This window comes from Watersipora subatra, chromosome 11 (genome assembly GCF_963576615.1).
Source record: "Watersipora subatra chromosome 11, tzWatSuba1.1, whole genome shotgun sequence".
In the NCBI taxonomy this organism is placed as follows: domain Eukaryota; kingdom Metazoa; phylum Bryozoa; class Gymnolaemata; order Cheilostomatida; family Watersiporidae; genus Watersipora; species Watersipora subatra.
The window spans coordinates 761,666-787,843 of record NC_088718.1 but is presented as its reverse complement, the minus strand read 5'-3'; the positions used below and the strand labels follow the sequence as shown (position 1 = coordinate 787,843).

General features: G+C 33.7%; 1 protein-coding gene across 1 annotated transcript; it reads right to left on the bottom strand.

Annotated features, from left to right (window-relative positions):
* Positions 1-379: 379 nt before the first annotated feature.
* Positions 380-15,958, bottom strand: LOC137408670 (uncharacterized). Its single transcript, XM_068095254.1, has 7 exons — positions 15,867-15,958; positions 10,930-11,110; positions 7,107-7,220; positions 4,310-4,447; positions 2,611-2,889; positions 2,230-2,367; positions 380-943 (listed from the first exon to the last, which is right to left on the bottom strand). Exons 1-7 carry the CDS (start codon positions 15,956-15,958, stop codon positions 380-382), a joined length of 1,506 nt encoding a protein of 501 aa, XP_067951355.1.
* Positions 15,959-26,178: the final 10,220 nt, after the last annotated feature.

Below are 26,178 nucleotides of genomic sequence, written 5' to 3'. Positions count from 1 at the left end.
AATGCTTGAGCTTTTGTTTTAGTAATTTTCAATCCCTAACATATACATGTATAACTACTTCTTATGGCAGTGTGAGCTTTTTAGCATGAGTTTTGCCTATTTTATTTAAATGGTACTTTTTAAAGATGTGTATATTTATCTATACATTTTACAATTGCCCAAGTCAAGTACTCAACAAAAAGCTGTAGAGTTTTAAAAATGCGAAGCTGCTAAAACGCAAGTAATAAAGTGAGAAATAAAAAACATTTAACATTTCTTGCAGAATTTACGAACTATATTTGAATACAGAATACTTAGAACAGCGTGCATTAAGGCAGCATCTTTCACAAGAAATATTCAGCTAATGCAAACGATACAAAGAGGCCATTAACTAGCTTCTCTAATATTGCATCGGCCCTTCAAGTCGACTAGCCATCTTATCGTCCCAACAGTCCTTGCCACAGAGCATGTATTTGTAGAAATCTAATTCTTTCTCGAGTTTTTTCCTGCTGTCGCTAAGCAACCAATCACATGTCTTCTTCGCCTTGCTTGAGTTGTCTGATTGGCTAAAATAAGAGGTGCTGGGCACTTTTAGCTGATTTCCATAGTTGAGAGGAGGCTTTCCGATAACATTCCGCTTTACATTCGGCTCATTTCGTAGCTGGTCAAATGTTGCCATTTTCGCAAATGATGAGGAATTAGGAGTGTTGAATGAATTGAAAGCGGTAGAATTTGGATTTGAGTTTGAAACGGAGCAGTCAATATCTGTGAAGGTGGAATAAAACTCAGAGCTTGTCTCTGGTGGCAGTTGCTGAGGATGTAACTCGGTCACTATTGGATCATTCCTTTGCTGCTTCACGCTGACAGGCACTTGGTAGCCAGGAGGAGTGCGTAGTGTCCAGACTCCGCCCCCTTCTTTTAGTCGCGGATTCGTATCAAAGACACTTTTTGGAACGATAATAACCTACAGGCATAGCAGTTATGTCAAAGCTCTAAATAGCATGTGAAATAATATCCAAACTCGTATAACACAAACAACATCAAGCTTAGCAAGAAAAACGGGAATACAACACAATTTTTTTGGATAAATTTAGCAAACATCTATTCTCACTAGTTGATGACACATTAAATGTTTATTAACTAATCCATAAAATAAAATGCATCACGTGTTCATTGAATGTATTAAAACTTGATTATATTAAATAACATCTACGCATACATAATCACTTGAAAATAGTGAAACTGATCTGAACACTTAATATGTCTTTCATTCAATTACTAAATGATTTGGCAGTAGCTTTATGTCATGATTCATATTATATATACATGTACATATTGCTACTAGCGGTAGTTTGCTACTAGCAGTAGTCTGCTACTAGCAGTAGTCTGCTACTAGCAGTAGTTTGCTACTAGCAGCAGTCTGCTACTAGCGGCAGTCTGCTACTAGCGGCGGTCTGCTACTAGCGGCAGTCTGCTACTAGCGGTAGTCTGCTACTAGCGGTAGTCTGCTACTAGCGGTAGTCTGCTACTAGCAATAGTTTGCTACTAGCAATAGTTTGCTACTAGCAATAGTCTGCTACTAGCAGTAGTCTGCTACTAGCACTAGTCTGCTAGTAGCTACTAGCAATTGCTAGTAGCCTGTAGTCTGCTACTAGCAATAGTCTGCTACTAGCAGTGATCTGCTACTAGCGGTAGTCTGCTACTAGCAATAGTTTGCTACTAGCAATAGTTTGCTACTAGCAATAGTCTGCTACTAGCAGTAGTCTGCTACTAGCAGTAGTCTGCTACTAGCAGTAGTCTGTTAGTAGCTACTAGCAATTGCTAGTAGCTACTAACTGTAGCTACTAGCAATTGCTAGTAGCTAGTCTGTAGTCTGCTACTAGCAATAGTCTGCTACTAGCAGTGGTCTGCTACTAGTGGTAGTCTGCCACTAGCGGTAGTCTGCTACTAGCAGTAGTTTGCTACTAGCAATAGTCTGCTATTAGCAGTAGCAGACTACCGCTAGTGGTAGACTACCGCTAGTAGCAGACTACCGCTAGTAGCAAACTACTGCTACTAGCAGTAGTCTGCTACTAGCGGTAGTCTGCTAGTAGAAAAATCCACTTCTAGACCAGGAGAATAATACTGGTATTTGATGTGATATCCATTTGTGGTTTGTTAGATTTATCTGCTCATGATTGCATGCTTCTCTAAATATTGTAGTTCTAGTAACTACAAATTCATTCACTAAATAGCTAACAGCAAACTTACATTGTCTGGGCTTCCCTCGCAAGCAGGAGTTACCTGCACATAAAACGGCTCTTTTATGTTGCATTCCTTAACAGCCTTTGTCAGAGCCTTCTCAAACATTGGATTACTACTCGTAGGTAAGTTAGAGCTGACAGCAACCTACAAATATACAGCAGAGAATTTGATACACAATATTGAATAGATTGCTATAATAGCGAAACATGCAGAATTAACTAGAGATAGCAACTCCAGCAATTTAATATAGTTTATTCTGCAAAGCTACCTATATATTTTATAAAGCTACAATAAACCAATGGCATGGTTAGCTATTGGTGCTTTAATTGTTAGAACACAAATTTGAATATTTGAAATTTTAAATCTTTCAAAAGTTCAAAATCATACCTGACCATGCATGGCCTTTTCGAAAACGTTAGATATCACGCTAGCCACTTTGTTGACTGTAACAGACTCTTTAGGCACAACAAGACGAGGCTGAGCGCACTCAATCACAGGCGTGCTGGTTTTGCAGATAATAGTTTGAGGCGGCCTGCAACGCTCCACTACATTCTCTGGCATCAGTCTAACTGAGTTTTCATAGGTGGCCGTGATCTCAGCAATACCCGCTGCTATTAGACTGTCAGATTTATGGAGCTTCTTCTTGCGAACTTTCCGAATAAGGCCCTGTAATGGATGAGCGTAAACAGATATTACATCAGCATTCCATGTAAGGAGTTTCTGAGTTGGTAAAGTATACTGATCTAGTGACGCATTTATCTTTCTTGCTAGCAGAATCCGTAGCAAAATTTGGCTACGGTAGCCTATGGAAAATATATACAGGTAACCCTCCCCATCCCCTAGACAGAGCAAATTACATCTTAGGCTACAATGTTTTTGAAGTCCAAAAAAACTACATCGCTAAATTGGTCAGTTTTAAAAATACATCAGTGAGGATTTCTAAAATGACCTGTTAAAATATCCAATAGGCTTTGATGAGGTGAAAGAGATTTATAATATACATTACACGATGGTAAGCTTTGAGTCACCATAGCTGAAAACATTGCTATGAACTGGGTTGATTAGCCTGTGAACCTAGGACCTAAAAAGTATAGCAATAAAAAAGTACAGCCTTGTGCTACTTCAACGCTTTAAGACCGTTATCTGAATTTATCCAAATATCAAAAGGTACAGAATTCGTACCAAACAAACATAAAAACTTCTATTCAGTATGCATTGACAGTCTGGAGTTGTCAAAAAATGTGAAAAACATTAGAGCTTCATGATGTGGCGATTTAGTTGTTAGGGGGCAATTTTTAAGGTAGACGGTTTGAAACTCGCCACCATTTAAAGAGATATCGACAGTCGCATAAACGATGTAATCATGTAATGATGATTTATTTCACACCTAATAATTTTCAGAGTTAGTGATACTGGAACTAAAGTGCACGAACCTTCTACCCATAGTCTTATAATAAGCTCATTCCATGGTCTTTTTCGCACAAAGATTTTCATGACATAAATATTTCTTATTATCATGAACAGGAAACAGTTTCTTTTTGAGTTAAAATATACCAAACAACATTAACAGAAATTTACAAGTTTTTTACGTAATAATAATATCGCAAATCATGTATTTACTATATCAAATTCTGGTGATTTTTGGAAATCGTGAAGCGCTATAAACATAACAGAGAGAAACAACAAAGCTATAAGCTATAGCAAAGAGAAGACAAGTAAACAGCTTTATTCTATTCGCCCCAAGTCTGATTGTAGAACAGTTTTGCCACTTGACATTACAATTCTTTATTAAAAAAGAAACATCTGCTTAACATCTTCAGTGACAACAGAACCATAAGACAGTCATTGTCGAAATGAACAACTGTGAGAGAGAGAGAAAAAGAGAAAGAGATACAAAGAGGAAGGGAAGGAGGAGAGTGAGAGAGGAGGGAAGTTGAAAGAGTGAAGGAAAGAGGGGAAAAGGGTGACAACACCAATTGAATTGTCAAGTAACGAATGGTATAATTATGCGTTACTAAACGCCTCCAAGTCAGCAATCAGCAGCCTGGCATCTCTCAGAACCAGAATGTTTGTATCAATAGATTACCCTTTGATTTCCAGCATTATCAAAAACATAGTCAGGCATAAGTCTATCAGCTGTCTGACACGGTATGTATTCTTCAACTGCTGGGTGGTGGGGCTCCGCTTGGTACGTATCCACTTCTGGCTTTTTCTGCACTACTGCCTGTAATATATTTATTCTTATTTTATATCCATGAATCTTTAGCCACAAACTATCAGTTTACAGCTTTTCCATTTTTTTCAACCCAAAAAGAATTACACACAAAGTCATTTGTTAGAAAATTATGTGATTGCACCCAGACCGTTGTATACAGTTTATTGTGAGTCAAGCTGACAGTAATTGGTCAGAACATATTTGTGCTAGATTGAAGCGACGGCTATTCCTGTATGGTCCTTTTTCACGAAAGTACTCTGACTCGCTTATGGTCATTTTTAGCAGAAAATGGGCAAGCTTCGTCTTACCTTGAATTTTATAGAGTTGAAGCTAAAATGATCATCAACTTCCAACTTCTACATGTAACATCAATAAGTGATACATTTACATTTGTTGTATTCCTAAACTAAACGGCTACAAAACTTACACCTCCAAATTACTTCCTGACATATTTGCCACCAAGGTAAAACTAATTTTGACTTGGTCTGCTGTTCAGACAATGGCTGCATTTTGTGAGTATGCTTATCCCAGGGTGATAGATCTACCTGTCTGGCAGGCAGCAGCTGTTCTTGAGCAGCCAAAAGTATTGATTCATCATTAGCTGTTTTGCCGACGATCCCTAGCATTAGACACCTGATAATGGTTCTTGCCAAGGACACTTTGCATCAGCAACATGGTGGAAAGCAGATGACAACTTGACCTTAACTTATACTTATCTTGAGATGATACTTTCCCTGCTGGTGCCGTGCCGGTCAGGTGTCACTGATCTGGTGTAATTGGTCGGGTGAAAGTCTGGTGTAACTGGTCAGGTGAGAGTCTGGTGTCACAGGTCAGGTGAGAGTCTAGTGTTGCTGGTCACGTGACAGTTTGGTGTCACTGGTTGGATGACAGTTTTGTGTCACTGGTCGAGTGACAGTCTGGTGCCACTGGTCTATGGCGCCTTACAGTGCCTCGCGTTGCGTCTTCACAACTCGAGTTGTGAACACGGAACGCGACTTTGTAAAAGTAAGGTGCAATATATTGGTATTACAGTAGCATAACCATAGATCTGGTTATATTAACAATGGTACATAAATAGGCACTCGTTAGCTAATAGAAATTAAACTATGTATGTATGTACTGTAAAACTAGAGCTAATGGCGAATTATAGTGTCCCGAGTTTGCAACTCGAGTTGTGCAACTCGAGTAATATTTACAAACTCGAGTTTGTAAATATAACTCGAGTTGTACAACTCGAGTTACACAACTCAAGTTCATCAAAAACCCAAGCCGAGTTCTTTCAACAGCAACTCGAGTTCAACAACTCGAGTTGAGAACATCTCATCATTTCATTTTCTCTAGCTATATTTTCTATATGGAATTTTTTTTGGTGCATCATTAAACGCCGTTGAAATAATTTCTATGTTCATTTTCGGTGTTCATTCAGTTTCTTGAGAGATAACTCTTTTTTCATTTGAAAAAGAAGTGGCCCGACTCCCACATAGATTGTTTTTTAGTTTGCATTTTACATTCTACAATTGTTTTTGTCTCGCTATATTTATAGAAATAAATATGCGCAAATATCGTCAATATATATAACTTAAATGTGTCTATGTATTTAAATTATTATTATTAAAAATTTCTGTAAATGTTCTGTAAATGAGACACCCCAATTACTCACTTTACTTTTTTTTACAAACCCGTGTTAGTTTTGCGTAACACAACTCGAGTTGACCAAAAACCCAGGCCGAGTTGTACAACTCGGCAACTTGAGTTGTACAACTCGAGTTGCAAACACGCAACGCGAGGCACTGTAAGGCGCCATACTGATCAGGTTCCAGTTTTGTGTCACTGTTCAGGTGACTGTCTGTTGCTACAGGTCGGCTGTCACTGGTCGGGTGACAGTCCGGTGTCACAGGTCAGGTGACAGTCTGGTGTAAGGATTAAAGTTTATGCTATTTGTTACAAGTTCATAGAAATGCTTAGGGATAACTCCACTAGCACCTACATTGCATAGAAGTAAAACTTAAAAATAATTAGACAACCAACAACCAAAGAGGTAAGTGCTGAAGAAAGTAGATGTTCAAACGATAACCTTTGCCCTGATCAATAATATAACATTGAACAGGTAACACAATCTTATAGCGTAGCTTTGCGGATTGACAACCACCACGAGAACAAACTACAAGAGCAAAGAAAGTGCAATCAAATACTTGCAGGCATAAAGTTAGATTCTAACAATATCCTCCAAATATTTTCATACATATGTAAAAAGTAACCATGAAAAGTCAGATGCTATAAAGAAGTTTCTTCTAGTAAAGAGTAGCTTTGTGAGGCTATTTATTACATATAGCTAGAGCTAGATGACTATTGTTTATAAATTTGCTACAAGATAGAAGAGAAAGCAACTTCGAAAATAAGTTTGAATTTTTAGATGCTTCATTGGCGCAGCCAGTAAACACCCAAACTATGCTAGAAAGCTCTGCTTTTTAGTTTGTAACTGGAAAACATCTTTTAGAAGGCTAGACATACTGATGAAATATGCCTCAGCTTGCTTCGTTATTTTCGTTACAGTAAATAAAAATGGCCAAGTCACTATTTAAAGATAATAAAATCAAATTTGATAATATTTAAAAAGGTTTAGATTATTGCTAGTGTGCAAAAGATGCAGTACAGTGTAGTTGCTTACCCGAACTAGCGTCGCCATTTCCTTCGTTTGCCATTTTGAGAGTGTCAGAACTCTGTAGGTGAGACTCTCCTTAGATATTTTTGGGAGCAGACCTTGGATGATAAAGCCTGTAGCCTGGAAGCATAATTTTCAGAATTATATCAGTTAATCCATATGAGACTTTGAGAGACAATTGAGGCCATCAAAGTGTATTTCTATAAAGCTATCACATCTCCACAATTTATTCTGCAGATACAAATAAAATATGATAATATTTTATTTGTAATAATAATCCAAATAAACATGATTCCATAAAGTTATTGTAATTGATAGTGACATATTCATAGCGTATCTCAGCTAGTAGAGTTCATGCAACAGAAGATTAAGGGTCAACATTGCCGCCACGATGAACTATATGCTGGCAAAATACAACACTGTGATATAGTACAAAAACTTTATGATATTTTGCCATTATATATTCTAGATTTTTAAAATTGGCCTCTGAAGTAATCTATATGCAATACATTATTTATTTGGCTTGATGTTACAATATATAATATAAGAATTATATAATACATATAATATATGTATTATATAGTACATAAATTATAACCTCAAGTCAAATAAATATATATATATGCATTATACAATGTATACGAATGTATTATAAAATATATGTATTATATAAAAAATGCCTTATACAGTACATATATTATATTCACATGTATTATATAATATTCTATGTATAATAATGTATATTATTTATTTGGCTTGATGTTATAATATATGTGTTATATAATACATATAATATATGTATTATATAATACATATATTATAACCTCAAGTAAAATAAATATATACATGTATATATGTATTATATAATGTATACGAATGTATTATATAATATATGTATTATACAAAAATGCCTTATATAGTACATATATTATATTCACATGTATTATATAATATTCTATGTATAATAATGTATATTATTTATTTGGTTTGATGTTATAATATATATATGTGTTATATAATACATATAATATATGTATTATATAATACATTGGTTTTAAGCAGCTATGTTGTTATAGACAAATTAGAGTACTACAAATAGCCGATTGCTCAACACAACAGAATAATTCCAGTTTAGTACTTATATTTATGTCTTTGTGATAGTTGGGTGAGATGTAAGTAAACTACCAACTATCACTGAATCAATTAAGAGAAAAGCCCGCCGATTATATAAAATGTTATTGTGCTCTCAATGATTTGCTAATTTGCTTACTAATCTTGCACACTAATAACTCTAGAACACAGCCCTGTATACCATTCATAAAATTGTTGGAATCCCAGAACCGCATTGCTACCGTGCTACGATAACAATTACCGTACAACTTCTAATTGAATGCCATGTCGCTTTATTTTTCAACCCTTACTCTATAGTGGCTGCCAATTGGAGGTGGCGTTCAAATAGGAGCTGGCGTTGAATTTTTCAGATGCCTTGTCAGAATTTTGAGAGGACAAATTTAGTCTTTGTACGGACGAGACGAATGTTACCTATATTTTGCCCTATTTTTAAGGTGGAGCGATATTAAACCTTTTGGATGCAATAAATCTACTAACTTACCTCCAACTTGTCAAAGATCTCTTAATAAATATGCATTGAGAAACCGAGAAATATCTCTATCAGTTGATATCTATTGCTTGCAATTAACCTGCAATGATATTATAGCCTGTGTCCTGCTTTGTAAATTGTTGCTGCTTTTAATTTTATTTCATCCTAAATTTGAAGACCAATTTTTTATTCTATATCCAAATTTATCAACATTGCATAAAATCTCATTGCACTCATTGATATGTTTGCTACAGTTTGCAGCCAAAACTAGCTTTTTATGTGCAATAGGAGAGGAGTTAAGAGCGTCAATAAATTGTAAGATCAGAATACCTCAATGATGTTATCAAATAATATGCTGTAAACCTGCAAAATTCTCAAGTTATATAATAATAATAATAATCTACCGTATCAAATGCTACAAATATACATTCATGAGCAAGTGACAAAAATATACTGTAAAACCACTAATTGAACGGCACCTCTATTTGAACGGCACCTCTATTTGAACGCCACCTCCAATTGACCGCCACCCTGAGAGGAGGGTTGACAAATAGACCCGCCACTCTCCAATTGAACGCCACCTCCATTTGACCGCCACTATGACATTATTTGATCTTTACGAGCCCATAATATCAGCTGATCAGTAGAAAAAATGTTCACAAAATCGTATTAATAATGAATTGTTTATATCAATAACAATCAATTCTCTTGTTGTCCAATTCCAAAGCTTTTCGTTTTTTCATTAAAACTTTGTTAGCAACACCATAGCAATAAGCAATAATGGTACCAGACTAGTAGTAGCTCTCTGTATAACGCAGTCTTTCTACTACAATGTAGCCTTCATATATGAAAACTGACTTAAATTTATGATGGTAAATGAACTTTCAAAGCAACGCTATAGAAATAATTACTGTCTAAGGCTAATAGTGGTTCCTTGTTTAACGCGGTCCTGATACTTCCACATGCATGTACATATATAAGAGATGGTTTAAATTTATGTTCCATATGGCATATGAAACTTTGAAAGCAACACCATAGAAATAATTACTAAGGCTAATAGTGGTTCCTTGTTTAACACGGTCCGAATACTTCGAAGTTTTTTAAGTATACTACATGCAGAAACAAAAATTAGCTTTTTCAAAACAAAAATATTCGCATCGTTTGCTCGGATAGCTTCGTTCTGATTGTTGCTTTCGATGGAATGAACAGCTTCTGGTTGTTCAATACCTTCCACGAGGCTTCTGAAAAATGAAAGTCTTCTTGGGGAAAATGATCGATCCTTGCAAAAAATTCCAAAACATCCATCGAAAGAGTTGATTTGAAGAGATTATATTTTAATGGTTAGCGTTAAAATTTAGAAATAAAAGTATGATGTGCTGGAAGTGTGGGATAAGCTGTAGAATGGTAAGATATGTTTATTTTTTGTATTTCCGGAAATAATGTTAATTTGAAGATCGGCTAAACTTGTTGCCATAAAAATATTTAATTTTGTATGATTTAGTTTGTTCTTAATGATTAATATGTGAACAGCTCTAAAAAATGATTCTAAGTTTTCTATGAACAGTATGAGTGTTGTAAGATAGAAAAATAAAGTGTTATGAGGTTGTATTCGACCTCTATCGTAGATTTTTAAAGAAAATGATATTGATACTAAATAAAATCTTTAGCCAGTCGACTTATTGCTTCCTGCAATTTTCAGCCTAAAGATCATAGAAACCTAGAAACTGACGGCAGCTATAATTATGATAAGACTATTGCTGATATTTTATAATGCATATAAATGACGCATATATATTTTAATATATATATTTTATAATACATGTTTTTTAATGAAATATGGTTATGTAGTATGGTAGTACCTTCATCACGTTTGAGATAAAGATAGCAAACATTCTTACAATGGCTATTAATAGAACTGCTAGAGTTACTATCGGTGAGATTTTTATTTAAAATCAAACATAATTTAGATACGTAAAATATCGCTACACTAATTGTGATACATAAATTTATAGCATTAACAATAAATAGAAATAACTTCATTTAAAACATTATGTTATTGTTTTATGGCATAGAATTACTTTTATAAAGTTCTATTACTACAATTGCATTTCGTCTATAACTCAAAATTATTATGTTACATTTCCAAGTAATTTATCAACAAGTTTCTATCTTTATTCCTATTTATTTTTTATTTTTTCCTATCTTTTCATAAATGTTTTAAGATACAACCTGGTGCTTGCAGTCCAAAGTTGCGCTAACTTTTTTCACTGGCAGAGACAATAAGATTTCCTCAACTTTTTTTCTCGCCCTTTTATCGTTAGCCTTGAATGTGAAAGCACTATCTTCTGGAATGTATTCTTTCAGAACGACAGCACCTGTTAGCTCTCCTTCATGCTTGGTAATGTCTGCTCTGCATCATTATATGATAAATCATTGAATTACATCAATCTTGGTTTTATATTAAATTACTGCTGGTGTGCTGCGTGACAAATCAAATGTTTTTAACATCTCGAAATCTCACTATATCTTAAATCTACCGTTGAATTTCTCTCTGACAATTTCTATATTTGACAGTGCCCTAAAAAGACAATCTAACTCTAAACTACTTGGCTTTATCATCAATGAATCTTTATCATGGCTGGATCACATCTCATTTCATTTTAAATAAAATATCATCTAACCTATGTTTATTTTATAACATTCGTCATCTTATGAACTTTGATACTGCCAGACTATATTATTATAATTTTATTTATTCCTATTTTATATATGACTTACATGTGTTCTACCCTACAACACCTGTGAAATATACCAACACACTATTTATGTTACAAAAAAGTTTTGCCATTTATATGCAGACCTGAACATCCTCATAAAAACCATCGCTTACCACTTACCAACTTAATAACAAGCACTACTGGTGTTCTTCCCTTACCTAAGCTATTACAGTACTTTACCTGCCTCACTGCTCATTCAACACTCCACAATAACTGCCCTAAATATCTCAGCTATAGCTTTCAAACCGTAAACCATGATCGCAAAACCAAGATGAGATTTAAATTACCTAGTGCCATAAACCACAACAAACTCAACAGTAACCTGCAAGATTCATTTAAGAACCTTTGCACTCATTTTAAGAACTCTTCCTCTGCAATGTTTTAAAACAGAACACGAACTACACCTACTATCCTTTGACCAATAATACCATTCACCATCTACTCTCACCTATTTTAACATTTTTATATTATACCTTGTTTTCATAACTCAAAATTTGTTGTCATAGATATGCATAACTATTTTTACAGAGCTTTTATTTGTCCACTTTTTGTTTAAACAATATTCATATCAATCCTCAAGTTTGCTTTTTACATACTTTATGCTTTCAGTTCCAACATTATTATACCTATATTAGTTCATTAGTTTCATTCGTTTTTTTAAATATAGGCTATAGTTTTTTTGTACACTGCTTTTTAGTTAGCTTACTTGCTGTGGTACCTTGTAAAAAAACATGTTGTTAAATATGATTATTGATTACTACAATAAAGACTGCTCATATATAGGCTACATTTGTATATACAGATAATTATGGACGTTTTTGGCAATTTTGACAACTTTTTACCATTTCACAGATTTTTTAAGTTCCCACTTTACAAATAACGACATTAAGAATTAAGTTATTTTATACCAGCCGCTATGTACCAAAAAGCTAAAATCTAGCAGCTCCTAATGTTCTGTATCTCAAAATTACGCCGGAGAAACATTTTTACAAACGTATAAAACTGACTCATTAACAAATGCATGTACCAATAATTATGCCGTAACCGACAAAATAGCCAATTAGGTCGCGCAATCAGATTTCGCAACAAGTTCACAGATGTTTGCAGTTTAGTTTGAAAGAACGGGTTTTTAGCTGTGGTCCCGTGTTCTTCATAATGCCTTCAAAGCAAGGTGGTTACAGATGTCCATGTGTTCTTGCACAAGTACTTGTATATGAGCCATCTTTATTGTGGTAATCAATAGTCATATTTTACAATATGTTTACCACAAGGTACCACAGCAATTAAACTAACTAAAAAGCAGTGTACAAAAAAAAACGCAAAGAAACTATAGTCTAAACTAAAAACACTAGTGGATAGTCTAGCTAATATAATAATGTTGTAAAGTGGAAAAATAAAAGCTCTGTGAAAATAGTTATACCTATCTATGACAACAAATTTCGAGTTATGAAACAACGTGTAATATAAAAATGTTAAAATAGGTAAGGCTATATGGTGAATGGTATTATTGGTCAGAGGATAGTAGGTGTAGTTTGAGTTTTGTTTTAAAAGATTGCAGAGGAAGAGTTTTTAAATGAGTGCAGAGGTTATTAAAGGAATTTAGCAGGTTATTGTTGAGTTTGTTGTGGTTTATGGCACTAGGTAATTTAAATCTTGTCCTCGTTTTGTGACCATGGTTTACAGTTTGAAAGCTATAACTGAGATATTTAGGGCAGTTATCGTGGAGTATTGAATGAGCATTGAGGCAGGTAAAGTACTGTTATAGCTTAGGTAAGGGAAGAACACCAGTAGTGCTTGTTATTAAGTTGGTAGGTGGTAAGTGATGGTTTTTATAGGATATGTTTAGGTCTTTGCATATAAGTCGTAAAGCATTTTTGTAACATAAATAGTGTGTTAGTATATTTTACAGGTGTTGTAGGGTAGAACACATTCAGGCCATATATAAGATAGAAATGGATAAAATTATAGTAATATAGTCTATTTTTTACAATTGTTACAGGTTACTTATTTGCACTCGTTGTTTTTACAGTGTGATACGCGATAGTGGAAGACTGACCGTAACTGTCCGTTAGCGATACACTATTGTGGAAAACCGACGCAGTGCAATGATGAAATGCGTCGACATGACTAGTGCCCAAGTTGAACTAAACCGGTGAGTGAACAAGGTTTCTAATGCAAAGCTATCTCTTACTCTATACGGCACGCTCTTCAATGCTTACATTTTTATATAACCGCCTATTCAGCCCTTCAGCTTAGCCCTTCAGCCCAAGAAAAGCTATATAATTGCTACATTTGCCTGAATTTGATGACAACAGCTCTGTAGGCTACATATATTGTGGTGATGTACATATGATGAGTTTTGTGAGTGCTTCAATACAGGCAATGCATCCATGTGTGCATTATTTTTATACAGTTTTTATGATAGAATTTCATGTGGTAGCCGATGTTCTTGTGATTCAGCATTCACATATTTAAGACATAGGATATGCTGTATTTATAATCTAATCATGCACTTTATATTGGCTGAGAAATAGGCTATAGCCGGATAAGTTAATGGTCACACGGCAGATGGTCAAAAGTTAGCAATCCATCTGTCAGCAGATCTTTCAACAAACTTATCTGAAATCTTATGCCACCGGAACTGCATTAATTATACAGTAATACCTTGAAATACGAGCTTAATGCGTTCCGGGATAGAGCTCGTATGTTAATTCATTTGTATGTCGAATCAATTTTTTCTAATATAAATAACTAAATGCATGTTAATTCATTCTCACTTCTGAAAAACCAGCTAAAATAGGATATTGCATTGAAAAACATGTTTTTAATTGTTCTAACTTTTCACCTATGTTCAAAAAGTAACAAATACCTATCTAATGGTTATAAACTGCTATAAAATGTGGCATAATTATGTACAGTACCTTATAGAGATTTTACCTTCGCGACCGGCTGTAGCGGCTAATGGCGGTGTGAGAGACTTGAGGGCAACACGTTTGGTGCGCTAAACCAATGTGACAACTTCATAAAAAAACTTTAAATTTAACTTAAATGAACTTTGCTTACTAAACACCAACTTAAAGCTAGTTTTAATCTTTTACTAAACTCTAATTTTGTTCACGCGTTAACTTTTTATTTTATTTTTTTGGTTTGGCTTTTTTGATGCCTTTTTTCAACCTTTAGCTGGCCTTTTTTAAACATTAAAAGCTTAGCCGTTCTGGAAAGCAACCTTTCGCATACTTCGCGGCTTCATCAAGAACCAGCTCAAATCTCAAAGTTGTCTCATATCTCAAAGCAGAAACTAGCTCAAAATGTTACTCGCATCTCAAATTGCTCGTATGTCAGGACACTCGTATCTCAAGGCATGGCTGTACTACGAATCTTATATAATCACTGAGCACCGGAAGAATAAACTATTTATAGCTTTGATCATTGCTGCTGAATGATTATTTGCTTTGCAATTGCAATGCTGTTTTTACTACTTTGATTTCTGAGCTCTCACATCTGCAGATTGGAAAAATCAACCCAATAATTAGGCTTATTATTTAAATATACACAGTGGACCCTCTACTTACTAAAATAATTTGTTCCGGAAGCAGTTTCATATGTAGAAAATTTCATTTCAGGTTGAAACTGATGTTACCATATAAATGCCCTGAACCGTTCCAAACTTTCACAAAACTCAGATGTATGATTTGCATTAATTATAAATACATATAATGAATGGGTAAAGCCTGATAAAGTTTAATATGTAACAAATATCTGTTAGAAGTTATACTACTACATAATAAATTGAAAAAGTACAAATAAAAAACAGAAATAAGAATAAAAACTATGAACAGTATTTTGGTTTGTTTTCAGTGGCTTTCTAGATGGAGCTGAGAAAATCTTATGGGAAGTTGGAAGATGTCGGTCAGAAACGGTGGGTGTTTTATTGTTGTCTTGGTTTTGTTCTTCTCAAAAAATATTTTCAAAAACGTAATTTGATAAATTTATTTTTATCGGCATGTCCAGAAAATCTGTCATTATATTGAGAGCTTGAACATAAATTGCTAGAAACGCAGCTTGTCTTACTCTGTATGAGGCATTAGATAAGTTAAGATATGATAACTTCAAATTACCGTATACAATGTATGAAGACAAAACCATCAATTTATTAAATTTCTCAAACAGACGAAACTGAGTGAGATGTGTTATAAGCAGTATACTTGTAAAGCGAATGGGCCAAGGGATGACACTAACACGCAAATCAAAGCACTCAAAGGCCATTCGCATTTAGAAGTATTTTTTGTAAGTCGACGCAAAATTTCTGCTAAAAGACGTTTCGTAATTTGAAAATTTTGTATGTAGAGTAAATTTATGGTATGGCATCATAATATCCTTATACAATACCTGATGACATACAGCTCAGACTTTGCAAAATTATTCACACAAGCAGGGTAGGTCTCAATCAGGTCGGTTCTTGGTTCACACTGAAAAGCCATCATCTTGAAGAGAAAAATGCAAGAGAAGATTACTCTAAGCATTTCATACTCTGCCTATGCACAGCACTCTAGCATGTTACCTTTAATCTTTTATCACGGTTGTTGTGGGTCTATATATGTAACAATATATAATATTAATACTATTAAATATAATATACATATTAATAATTATATACATTATATATTATATTATCAGTATATATATTATATACATGTACATATATTATATTTAATAATTGTAATATATATTACTAGAAATTCCACTGTCATACAGCCCACGACCAAAGTGATATTGGAAAAAAGAAAGAGTACTGATGGTTGAGAAATGCAATATTAGCAGTCAAATGACACTGCAGTGCAACAGGATAACTGCAATGGTACATGTAGCTGTAATGTACCGGGTGTGGGTGTTATTATATACAACAAACAGCAATAATGAAAGGAAAAGATTATATGTTTATATCTCTCCCCCTGCAATAGGAGAAATGCAATATTGGCCAATATTAGCAGTAGAATGCACTGATATTATTAGAATAACCAAGATATTAATAAGAGATTATTAATATAGTACATGTAATAATATAAAACCAATGCACAATTTTGTTTACATTTTAAAACGTCATAGCTAACAATATCAAAAAGTGATATTTATTATGTAGATTTTTAGAAAATCTATTTAAAAAAGTGTTTGGTCATGACAAACAGCAATAATGAAAGGAAAAGATTATATGTTTATATCTCTCCCCCTGCAATAGGAGAAATGCAATATTAGAAGTAAAATGCACTGATATTATTAGAATAACCAATATTATTAATATAGTAATACAGTAATAATAGAAAACCAATGCGCAATTTTGTTTACATCTCAAAACATCATAGCTAACAATATCAATAAGTATCAACAAGAATATCCAAACTTATAATTAAATATCGTAATCTCATGAAAATCGTTAGAAACAAATATCATCGTCATATCCTTTACTTACACTGCGTTGGACATCAGTTAAAATACCAAAGTACTCAAATGTGTCTGAAATGTCAGTTAATTTGAAATCGGCCAAAATGAAACGATTTCAGTACTCCTACGTTAATCACCGAAACCTTTGACAATGCTATAGACTGGTGAAAATTGCGCGTTATTTTTTCGTGAAATGCGCACGATTTAATCGTTCTATTCTTTGTCGCTCGGCGTTTCAATTTCCGGTCTTAACTTCTATAAAAGTGAGGCTTGACAAGTTTTAATAACGATTTTCGTCCAAATATTTGTGTATAATCCGATCAGATAGGTAAGTTTTAAGATAATAACGACGGTTTACAAAGACTTGGTAACATATTTAAATAAGTTTGTATGTGTTTTGTATCATTATTATACTTTAATGACGCTGCAAAACGATGGTTAAATTTGTTGATGAAATTTTGATTTAAGGGTTCGCCTCATTGTTGATGAATAATTTTCGGGGGTTGTGTGCACATGTGCATTTATCATAAATCTCCCAACCAATCGCTTCGCTCATGTTTGGTCGTGGGATAGTTCTAATACTATAAGTATAATATTATATTAATAAATATGATATTGTATTTAATTATCTATCATGGATGCTAGTTTGTTAGACTGTCTGTAGGTATTCTGAAAATCAGATCAGTTCGAATCAATTTTCAATCAAATCAAAGGTAAGCTTGATTTCTTGCTATGGTATATCAATTCCAGTTTTACAAATTTTATTGAAGGGATGAATTCTTTGCCGATACTGATGTCTACTAGTTTATATATGGAATTTAGTCTGTCGGCAGTTAGATAACAAATATATAAAGTTTAACTCATTCAACTAACGTTGTCAGTCACTAGCTGCACCTAGATGTATTTCAGTCCCGTTTTAGAGAAGTAGGTCTGAATAAGACTTGAACTATGCAATACATAGACAGAGGCACAAGATTGTTTTGGTGCTTATCTGACTCGTATGCTGTTTCCTATCCACACTTAGTCACTGAGGCTAAACAGCAATACTCAAGCTAAAAGTAATTTTCTAGCGATGATGATAAGCGCTGAGATAAAAAGGCATTACTTTGTGCAAAGTAACACAAAGCTCCAAGCTGAGCTCATAAACAAACGGACAATTCGTTTGTTTTTGACATAAACTGAGCCTTTTAATTGTTTTTGCATGCAGTTATCACTTCATATTAAATCAAATAATTTGTTTTTGTAACTTTGAAAATATCAAACGTATAATGAACTGTTTGGTATATCAAAAACTTTATTATATGTATTTATACTAGATTAAGTTCCTCAAATTTATTGGGTAAAGAAACTTAGCCTATGGCAACTATCTTGCCTGCCACTATTTATAAACTGCTTTAAATCTTGTGAATTTGTAGCCTAAGTAAAAAATGTTTTTCAACAATCTGTTGCCTTGAGCTTTCAAATTTTTTAATAATGTATTGGCCAGACATACAGAAATAAACAAATACTTTCACTTAAAGGTCAGAACGATAAATGGTATATATGTTAAATAAAAATAAATTTTTTATGCAAAGACTTTTTTATTACCCGGGCAATGCTGGGTTGTACAGCTTTTCTGGCAACGAAAACCTTTGAATAATTGAAAGTTCTCTGAAAGTTCATCTCAAACAGCCTAGTCCAAGTGATTCGCGCAATAGGCAAGCTGATGGTCAGTCACCTTTCAAATTGCTATATTTTATACTGTTTTCGGTTGTCACATTGAGTTGCTTCAAGGATTTAAGTGTTAGCGAATAGTTTTGAGAAATACACGCTACCGCAACTAACCTGATATAGCAGGAAATCTTGAAATCAACTATTCTCTTTGCCAGTCATCTTTATAGAGACATTTCTGTTCAAAAATATTTTATAAAGCAAACAATGGATCAGGTATCTTAAGGCGCGCTGATAGAAATTCAACAATTAAAAGTTTCATGCCAAGAAAATATTTTCCTTGCTACAGCCAAAGCTACCAGTAAACCTTTAATTCTTGCCATATGTTTTGATATTTGCTTCGTATGTTAAGATTGTCGGTAATTGGAGCATATATTTCAATAAATATATGTGCAGCATATATTGGAGCATATATTTCAATAAATATATGTCATTTAATTCTACAGACCTACAAACTTGTAAAATAAATACGTAGCATTATAATGAAAAATATTGTTCATAAGAAGCTTAATTATTAATTAATAATCGATAAAAATAAATGTGATTGTTACATGACCTTGACACTAGTGAAAGACTAATTGAGGTATGGCCTTGGCAATACAGGAGACAAATGGTAAGCTGGTAGTGTTGTGATACGATTAAGGCATGACGCTAAACTAGATAAATTTCAAATCAAAATAACTCAGTTATATTTATTTTCATTTACTTTATTTTATAATTCTATTATTTTAGTTTACAATTTCTAATACAAGCAGGTTGAGAGGTTAAGCAATGAGTAAGTAACATAGATATTCAACTGAAGTTATAATTGTAGGCTATATAATTAATTCATTATTGGCTGGAATTCTCTGATATAGTAGATTAAAATTGTTCACTGTTAATAAATTGTGTTCTTTTGAAGAGTTTCATTCTCTCTATTATTTTTATATTTAAAAAAATTACTATTTGTAGTAATTTGGAGTTTTGCATCACTGGTATATGTTAAACCGCAATGCTTGATATACCTGAATTCCAAAATCGCAGATAATTTGTATATATATTACCAGATGGAATTTTTTATAAGACAGTCCCTTTTCCTTACAACATCATCCCTGTTCATGAAAGCTTTGGCAATCAATACTTCAGCAAACTTAGATAGCAGCTTGGCACATGGCAAAAATAATGTGGATTCAAGTATTATAAACCATAGAATTAATGAAAATGGAATTGTTAAATTGGCTGGTCACCTATAGAACCAGATGTTGTCCTTAATTAAGTGCAGAGAAATAGGCCTGCTTGAGACGCAGTTTAGTAGGAGTTGTGTTCACTAAAACTATTAAGTGTGTTTAGTGTTGAAGACTTTCTGATACAAATCATATACACTCTGTTTCTTTAGACTATAAACCGAATTAGTGAATTAAACTAACCTCGGGTGTGTAAATAATACTCAAATTTGTCTAAGCTTTCCTTTGTATTATTTTAGCTCTGTCCTGTAGCAATTTCTATTTGAGCTTCAAGGTAGTAGTGTATGAATAATGGTAGGAATAGTGGTTTCAGTGGTAACACAGGCTATGGAGGAATTGCCTTGTATTGTTATTGTGTTTGAGAAAAACGTTTGTTGTTATAATTTGTGCGCAGAGTTTCATATTAAGGTTTATCACAAATAATGTGTGTGCTAGGAATTTTAAGATAGTGTGTTGGTAATTTTCAGACCAAGCCCTCATGTTTGCGATGTTTCTGATATGGCATTCGTCACATTTTGCTTTTTGTTCTGGTGATTTCCTGTTCATGAAATGTTAATGTTGGAATTAATGATAATAGCTAAAACTAACTCTGTACTTCGTTTGGTAGCTGAACATCATCAGAAACGACGCTATGAATATGTTCATGAATTTTCCAACAACTTTCTAGAAAATGATTAATTCCGAGAGCGATTTGTTGCGGATTTCTTTTTGTCTTTTCTAAAGTCGCTGGAGCTTGGAGAAGTATTCTCTCTTTTAGGATGCTCTAGTTTGTCAGACTTTTTGCTTCTAAAGGGTGGGCTGTTTGTTTTGCTGTCATCCAATCCTTTTTGTCCTTTCCTTGCACGGAGGTATTTCTTTAATCGCTCTACAAGATTATGTGGTCTTTGAAATACTGAACCACTTTAACAAATAGTTAAGTCACAGACAGCTAATCTACTGAACTGAGATGATACATTCTACTAATCAACTTTTGTATTTTCATAGTTTCTATCATGTTATTAACTCATTGATTACGACTGCTCCATAATTACAAAAGGGCTCATGAGTAATGGCTTCCTTTAAAATTTGTTATTTATTATATTACCGAAATCACTTAAGATAATAAATCCTACATGTAATGGTTTCAGTCGCACAAATGTTTTGTTCCGCCATCAGTATTTCGGAATAATGAGTATAAAAATTTCTTTAAACCAAAAATTTAAGGAGCGTATTATACAGCTCGAAGTCCTTTTCTTGAACCAATGTAATAGACGTAATACATAATAACTTACTGTCCATCTCTGTTGTGACATCCTCTATTAATGGTACTAGATTCTTAAACTGCCCTTCAGGGGTCTCTGCAAATAAGCCTTAAAAGTCTGCATATGGAATATTTTAGCTTCTTTTTAAGGGCTTCTAATACATAAGTAGCAACTAAGCTCCACCTACTACTAACTTTTAGCAGAACAACTAAGCTCCACCTTACTAGCAACTAACTCATACTAACTCATAAAATAACAACTAGGCTCCACCTACTACTAACTCATAGAATAACAACTATCCACCTACTACTAACTCATAGAATAACAACTAGGCTCCACCTACTACTAACTCATAGAATAACAACTAAATTCCACCTACTCGTAACTAATATGGGAATGTATGCTGCTCGCTGCTCAAACAATCTGTTGAGGTTTTCTAGTGGAGATCTTTCTGGAAGATTTCTCAGGTATCCATTCTCATCACAAAGGTCAAGCTGCCATGGCCCTGAATAGAACCATCGAGAAATTGAGACGGATACATGAGAGGCTTTGACATCACATAAAATTATTTGTTTGGTGACGATCTAAAAGTCGCAGCAAATGACTTGGCTGATCAGCTAACTAAACAGCCAGTGTTAATACTAGAAATTCCACTGTCATACAGCCCACGACCAAAGTGATATTAGAAAAAAGAAAGGGTACTGATGGTTGAGAAATGCAATATTAGCAGTCAAATAGGATAACTGCAATGGTAGCTGTAATGTACTGGGTGTTATTATATACAACAAATAGCAATAATGAAAGGAAAAGATTATATGTTTATATCTCTCCTCCTGCAAAAAAAGAAATGCGATATTGGCCAATATTAGAAGTAAAATGCACTAATATTATTAGAATAACCAATATTATTTATATAGTAATAATAAAAAACCAATGGACAATTTTGTTTACATTTCAAAAAGGCATAGCTAACAATATCACGAAGTTGTGATATTTATGTAGATTTTTAGAAAATCTGTACTACGTAGTCATTGTCCTGTAGTCATCCAAACTTATAATTACTTATTGCAATAATCTCATTAGAACCGTTAGAAAAAATATCATCGTCATGCCTTTACTTACACTGCGTTAGATTTTTAGAAAGTCTGTACTACGTAGTCATTGTTCTGTAGTCATCCAAACTTATAATTAATTATTGTAATAATCTCATAAGAAACGTTAAAAAATATCATCGTCATTTGCTTTACTTATACTGCGTTGGACATCAGTTAGAATGGGAAAGTATTCAAATGTGTCGGCAAATGAAAATGAAAAAATTGAAATTGGCAAAAATGAAACGATTTCTGTACTCATATGTTAATTGCCAAAACCATCGGCAATTCGACAATGCTATAGACTGGTGAAAAGTGCACGTTATTTTTTCGTGAAATGCGCAAGACTTTATCGTTCTATTATCTGTCCCTCGGCGTTTCAATTTTCGGTCTTAACTTTTATTAAACCAAGCTTTTCAAGTATTTTGTGGCGATTTTTGTTGAAATTAATCTGTCTATTTGTGTATAATCCGATCAGATGGGAAAGTTTTAAGATAATACCAACGGTTTACAAAGACTTGGTAACATATTTAAATAGGTTTAAATGTGTTTTGTATCGTTATTATACTTTAACGACTTTACATAACAATGCTTAAATTTGTTGATGAAATTTCTTGACGAGGGTTCGTCGCATTGTTGATGAATAATTTTCGTAAGTTGTGTGCACATACATTTATCATAAAAACTCCCACACTTCGCTCCGCTCGTTTGGTCGTGGGAAAACTTATTCGCAAAATAAATAGTTTTTGTTCCAAACTTTTTATGATAGCTCTCGGCCTTCATTTGTAATCAACTGCTTCTATCATGGCCAAAGGTACTAAAATTTGTTTAGTTGCAGACTTCAATAATATTAAGTTGGAGTTGTCTAGCCTTTAGCCAACCAGTGACTACGCCACTGCAAATCAACTAGTTGGCTCGAAAGTTAAAGCGTGATTTTTGATCAATTGAGTATTTACCTTCATCTTCATTCTGACTCTCATAGGCCTGGATGAGGGGAACCTTTGCTCGAATATGAGCAACAAGCACCTTGCATTGGCAGTCAGGGTTTATGATCAGTCTCTCGAGGCCACCTGCGATCAGTGTCAATACTGCTATTATTATTGTTATGGTTAATGCTAGAAGCAATGTTTGTAGTTTGTATGGAGTTTTGCACATAGTTATACAGTGTACAGAATAAAATAGTGTAAGGTCAGTGGTTTTTTGCGTGCACATCAGCTAGAGGAAAACCTTTCTGGTTTGCATGAACAAAACGTAACAAAAAGCGGTTTAGCGATTGAAGTTTAGTTATAATTAATTATACCATGAGGAGACAATTCCAAGTTGTAATAAGCTGAATATAATCTTCCTAGTTTTGCATGATTGTTTCACATTTGAGCATTAAATAGTTAGATAAGTGTAAATTTAGGGTTAATTCGAAGTCAAACTTGCGTTTAACCCCGCTAACGTTTTAACAATGTTAGCAAAAACTCAAATTTTGCTTATAATTCAGGTCTTTAATATTTGTTATATAAAGTTCTTAAAGATAAACATGTTTTTAAATCTGCATATAGTTAATTTTAGGTTAGGAGCAAGCTAAGTATTTAATGCATTACTCACTGCCATACTTTATGATAATAAACATGCTTCTGGTCTGTTCAATCTCCTCCCTTGTGTCATTCACAACGTGTAGCATGGTGCCACTCGTAGAGCTTATATGACAGACTTGTGATAGCCAACTAAAGTTGAGCAATTCAAATGTCATTGATAATCATAGTAAATGGTTAATGGCAGTGTTTGCTGTATTAGTTTTCAGGAGTTGTCTGCTTATGACAAGAACGCTATAATCTAGTACAACAATCATCGACTTGCAATCACATTAATGTATGAACTTTTAAACAGTTGATGTAAAAAGTAAGAAAATATTTTTTGTTTTCAGTATATAGCATCTGAAGCGTCTCACAAAGTTGCAGTGCATATATGTGCAGCTCTTCTTCACATTGATTCATTCATTCATAATATTCTGTTTTAGCTTTAAAATCATGAACCCAAAGCAGTCTAGTTCAAGTAATAGTAGCGGTAAAAAGGGAAGGAGGCAAGGCTATCCTTAGCATGAAAGTTGCAATTTCTAGAATAACATGAACAAGCATTCTCTGATAAATTCTTTAGAAATTCTACAATGTTGCAAACTAGTTAGTGTGGTGAAGAAACTGAATGTGATACAAAGAAAGCCTAATACAAAGTGAAAGAGCAGGATAATTAATGACAAAACCTAATAAATATAAAGAATTATAAACAGAGTATGTGTACTCTACATTTAAGTCCCCTTTACCTTATTCATCACCTTTATCTGCTGAACACCCTTCTTCTGTATCACCAATACTGTCTTTGAAGCAAATGGTTACATGTTCTCATGGAAGGTCTTGTTTTTAAAGTTGACACTAATTTTCAGAGATACATATAAGATAAAGACAGTATGATGATAAACGCCTCTTTTTAATTTATTACTACTTTACTAATGTGTTTCTGTATTTTTATGTAATATATTTCTTCAAATGCTTCATCATTAATTCGTTGGAATGAATTAACTGGAATACGATGTATGCTTTTGGAAATATTTCATTTAAAATATAGAGGCTTTAACATGAAAAAAAATTTGGAATGCTGAGGTTTGACTCCAGTCATAAAAGTAAGCAGTAGTAACATAACATCTGTACTGATTCTTTATAAATAAGTCCAAGTGTTTGTTAGTCTGTCATCCGTATGTCCAATTCAATGATAAAATATGCTAACTAAAAACCTGTTTGCACTAGAATTCAACTCGAAAACTCTGGTATTGCGGGCAGGCGTGCTAACCGCTACACCACGCGGCCACCTTGCTATACTATGGAACAATTGTGAACCTACTTATTACACTTGCCAATCTTGAATGGCGATTGGTAAAAATACGCATGCTTCAGCAAAAATTCCTAAACTACTAGAAGAAAAGTATATGCCTCTACTTTCCCAAAGTGCTCTAAATATTATGTATCTATAGCATAAACTTAATTAAACTTATAACACAGGCAGAAATAAACAAACACCTTCATTTAAAAGTTAGAATGGTCAACGTTGCTTCTGCTGATTAAAAGTAAATTTTTTGTGTAAAAACATTTTTTATCACCCATGCAACGCCGGACATTTTTTTAGTACTTTAATATAATAAGAAAGTTTAGTCACATTTTTGCCATGGTAATGATAAAAAATATTATTAACATGTATAAAAACATATATTAAGGATATTTTTTCTGATATCTGCCATATTACTGGTCGAGAAAGTTCCTAGTCAAATGAGTGGTTCAAAAATGTGTTGTTCAATGTGAAATCTTTGCTTCAGCAGTGAATCTTTGCTACAGCAGTAAATCTTTGCTTCAGCAGTAAATCTTTGCTACAGCAGTGATAGCTAATGAGTGATTTTATCTGTTGGATGTATAAATAACAATAAATAATAATAAATATTTTGTTATCCAAATTAATAAATCCCTCTTGGTGCGTGCGTGTTCCTGCTAGTCTGCATAAACACGCATTTTCAAATTTTTTTGACTGATTTTGTGCAAACTTCACTTACATATGCTCTATGCCATTTGCCATTTGCCAGGTTCCAATAATATTTGGTTTCAAAGCTCAGTCTGGCTCCTGAGGGCTGGCCTCTCAAACCACAACATGTGGGCTGTTCGAATTAAAGTTTTAGACAATGTTGAGCCTACTGCTAGTATCACATATCATTGATGATTATTAATATATTTTTGATTTACATTTTCTAATATGCTCCCTAAGAATAACAAAACTCAAAGTTACATAGTTGCAAGAAACTTTTTCTCAAGTAAAAGATGTCAGCATATTTTCATGTAGCCCGTCTTTTGTGTTTTATATCTGCCACAGTTCAACGCACCAATTATGATAAACATTCAGAAAAGTGTTGCATTTGAGAATGCTTATGCAAGGTTGGTGGTCATGCACTTGAGTGTGGTTTACTGTCGGC

What these genes read in the sequence shown, in the direction of transcription:
- LOC137408670 (XM_068095254.1), bottom strand. Translation starts at nt 15,958, where the DNA reads ATGGCTTTTCAGTGTGAACCAAGAACCGACCTGATTGAGACCTACCCT. An exon ending in AAATGGCGACGCTAGTTCGG is followed by an intron (nt 4,448 to 7,106) that starts GTAAGCAACTAC and finishes AATATATTACAG; the next exon opens with GCAGTAGTGCAGAAAAAGCC. An exon ending in AAAAGGCCATGCATGGTCAG is followed by an intron (nt 2,368 to 2,610) that starts GTATGATTTTGA and finishes GTATATTTGTAG; the next exon opens with GTTGCTGTCAGCTCTAACTT.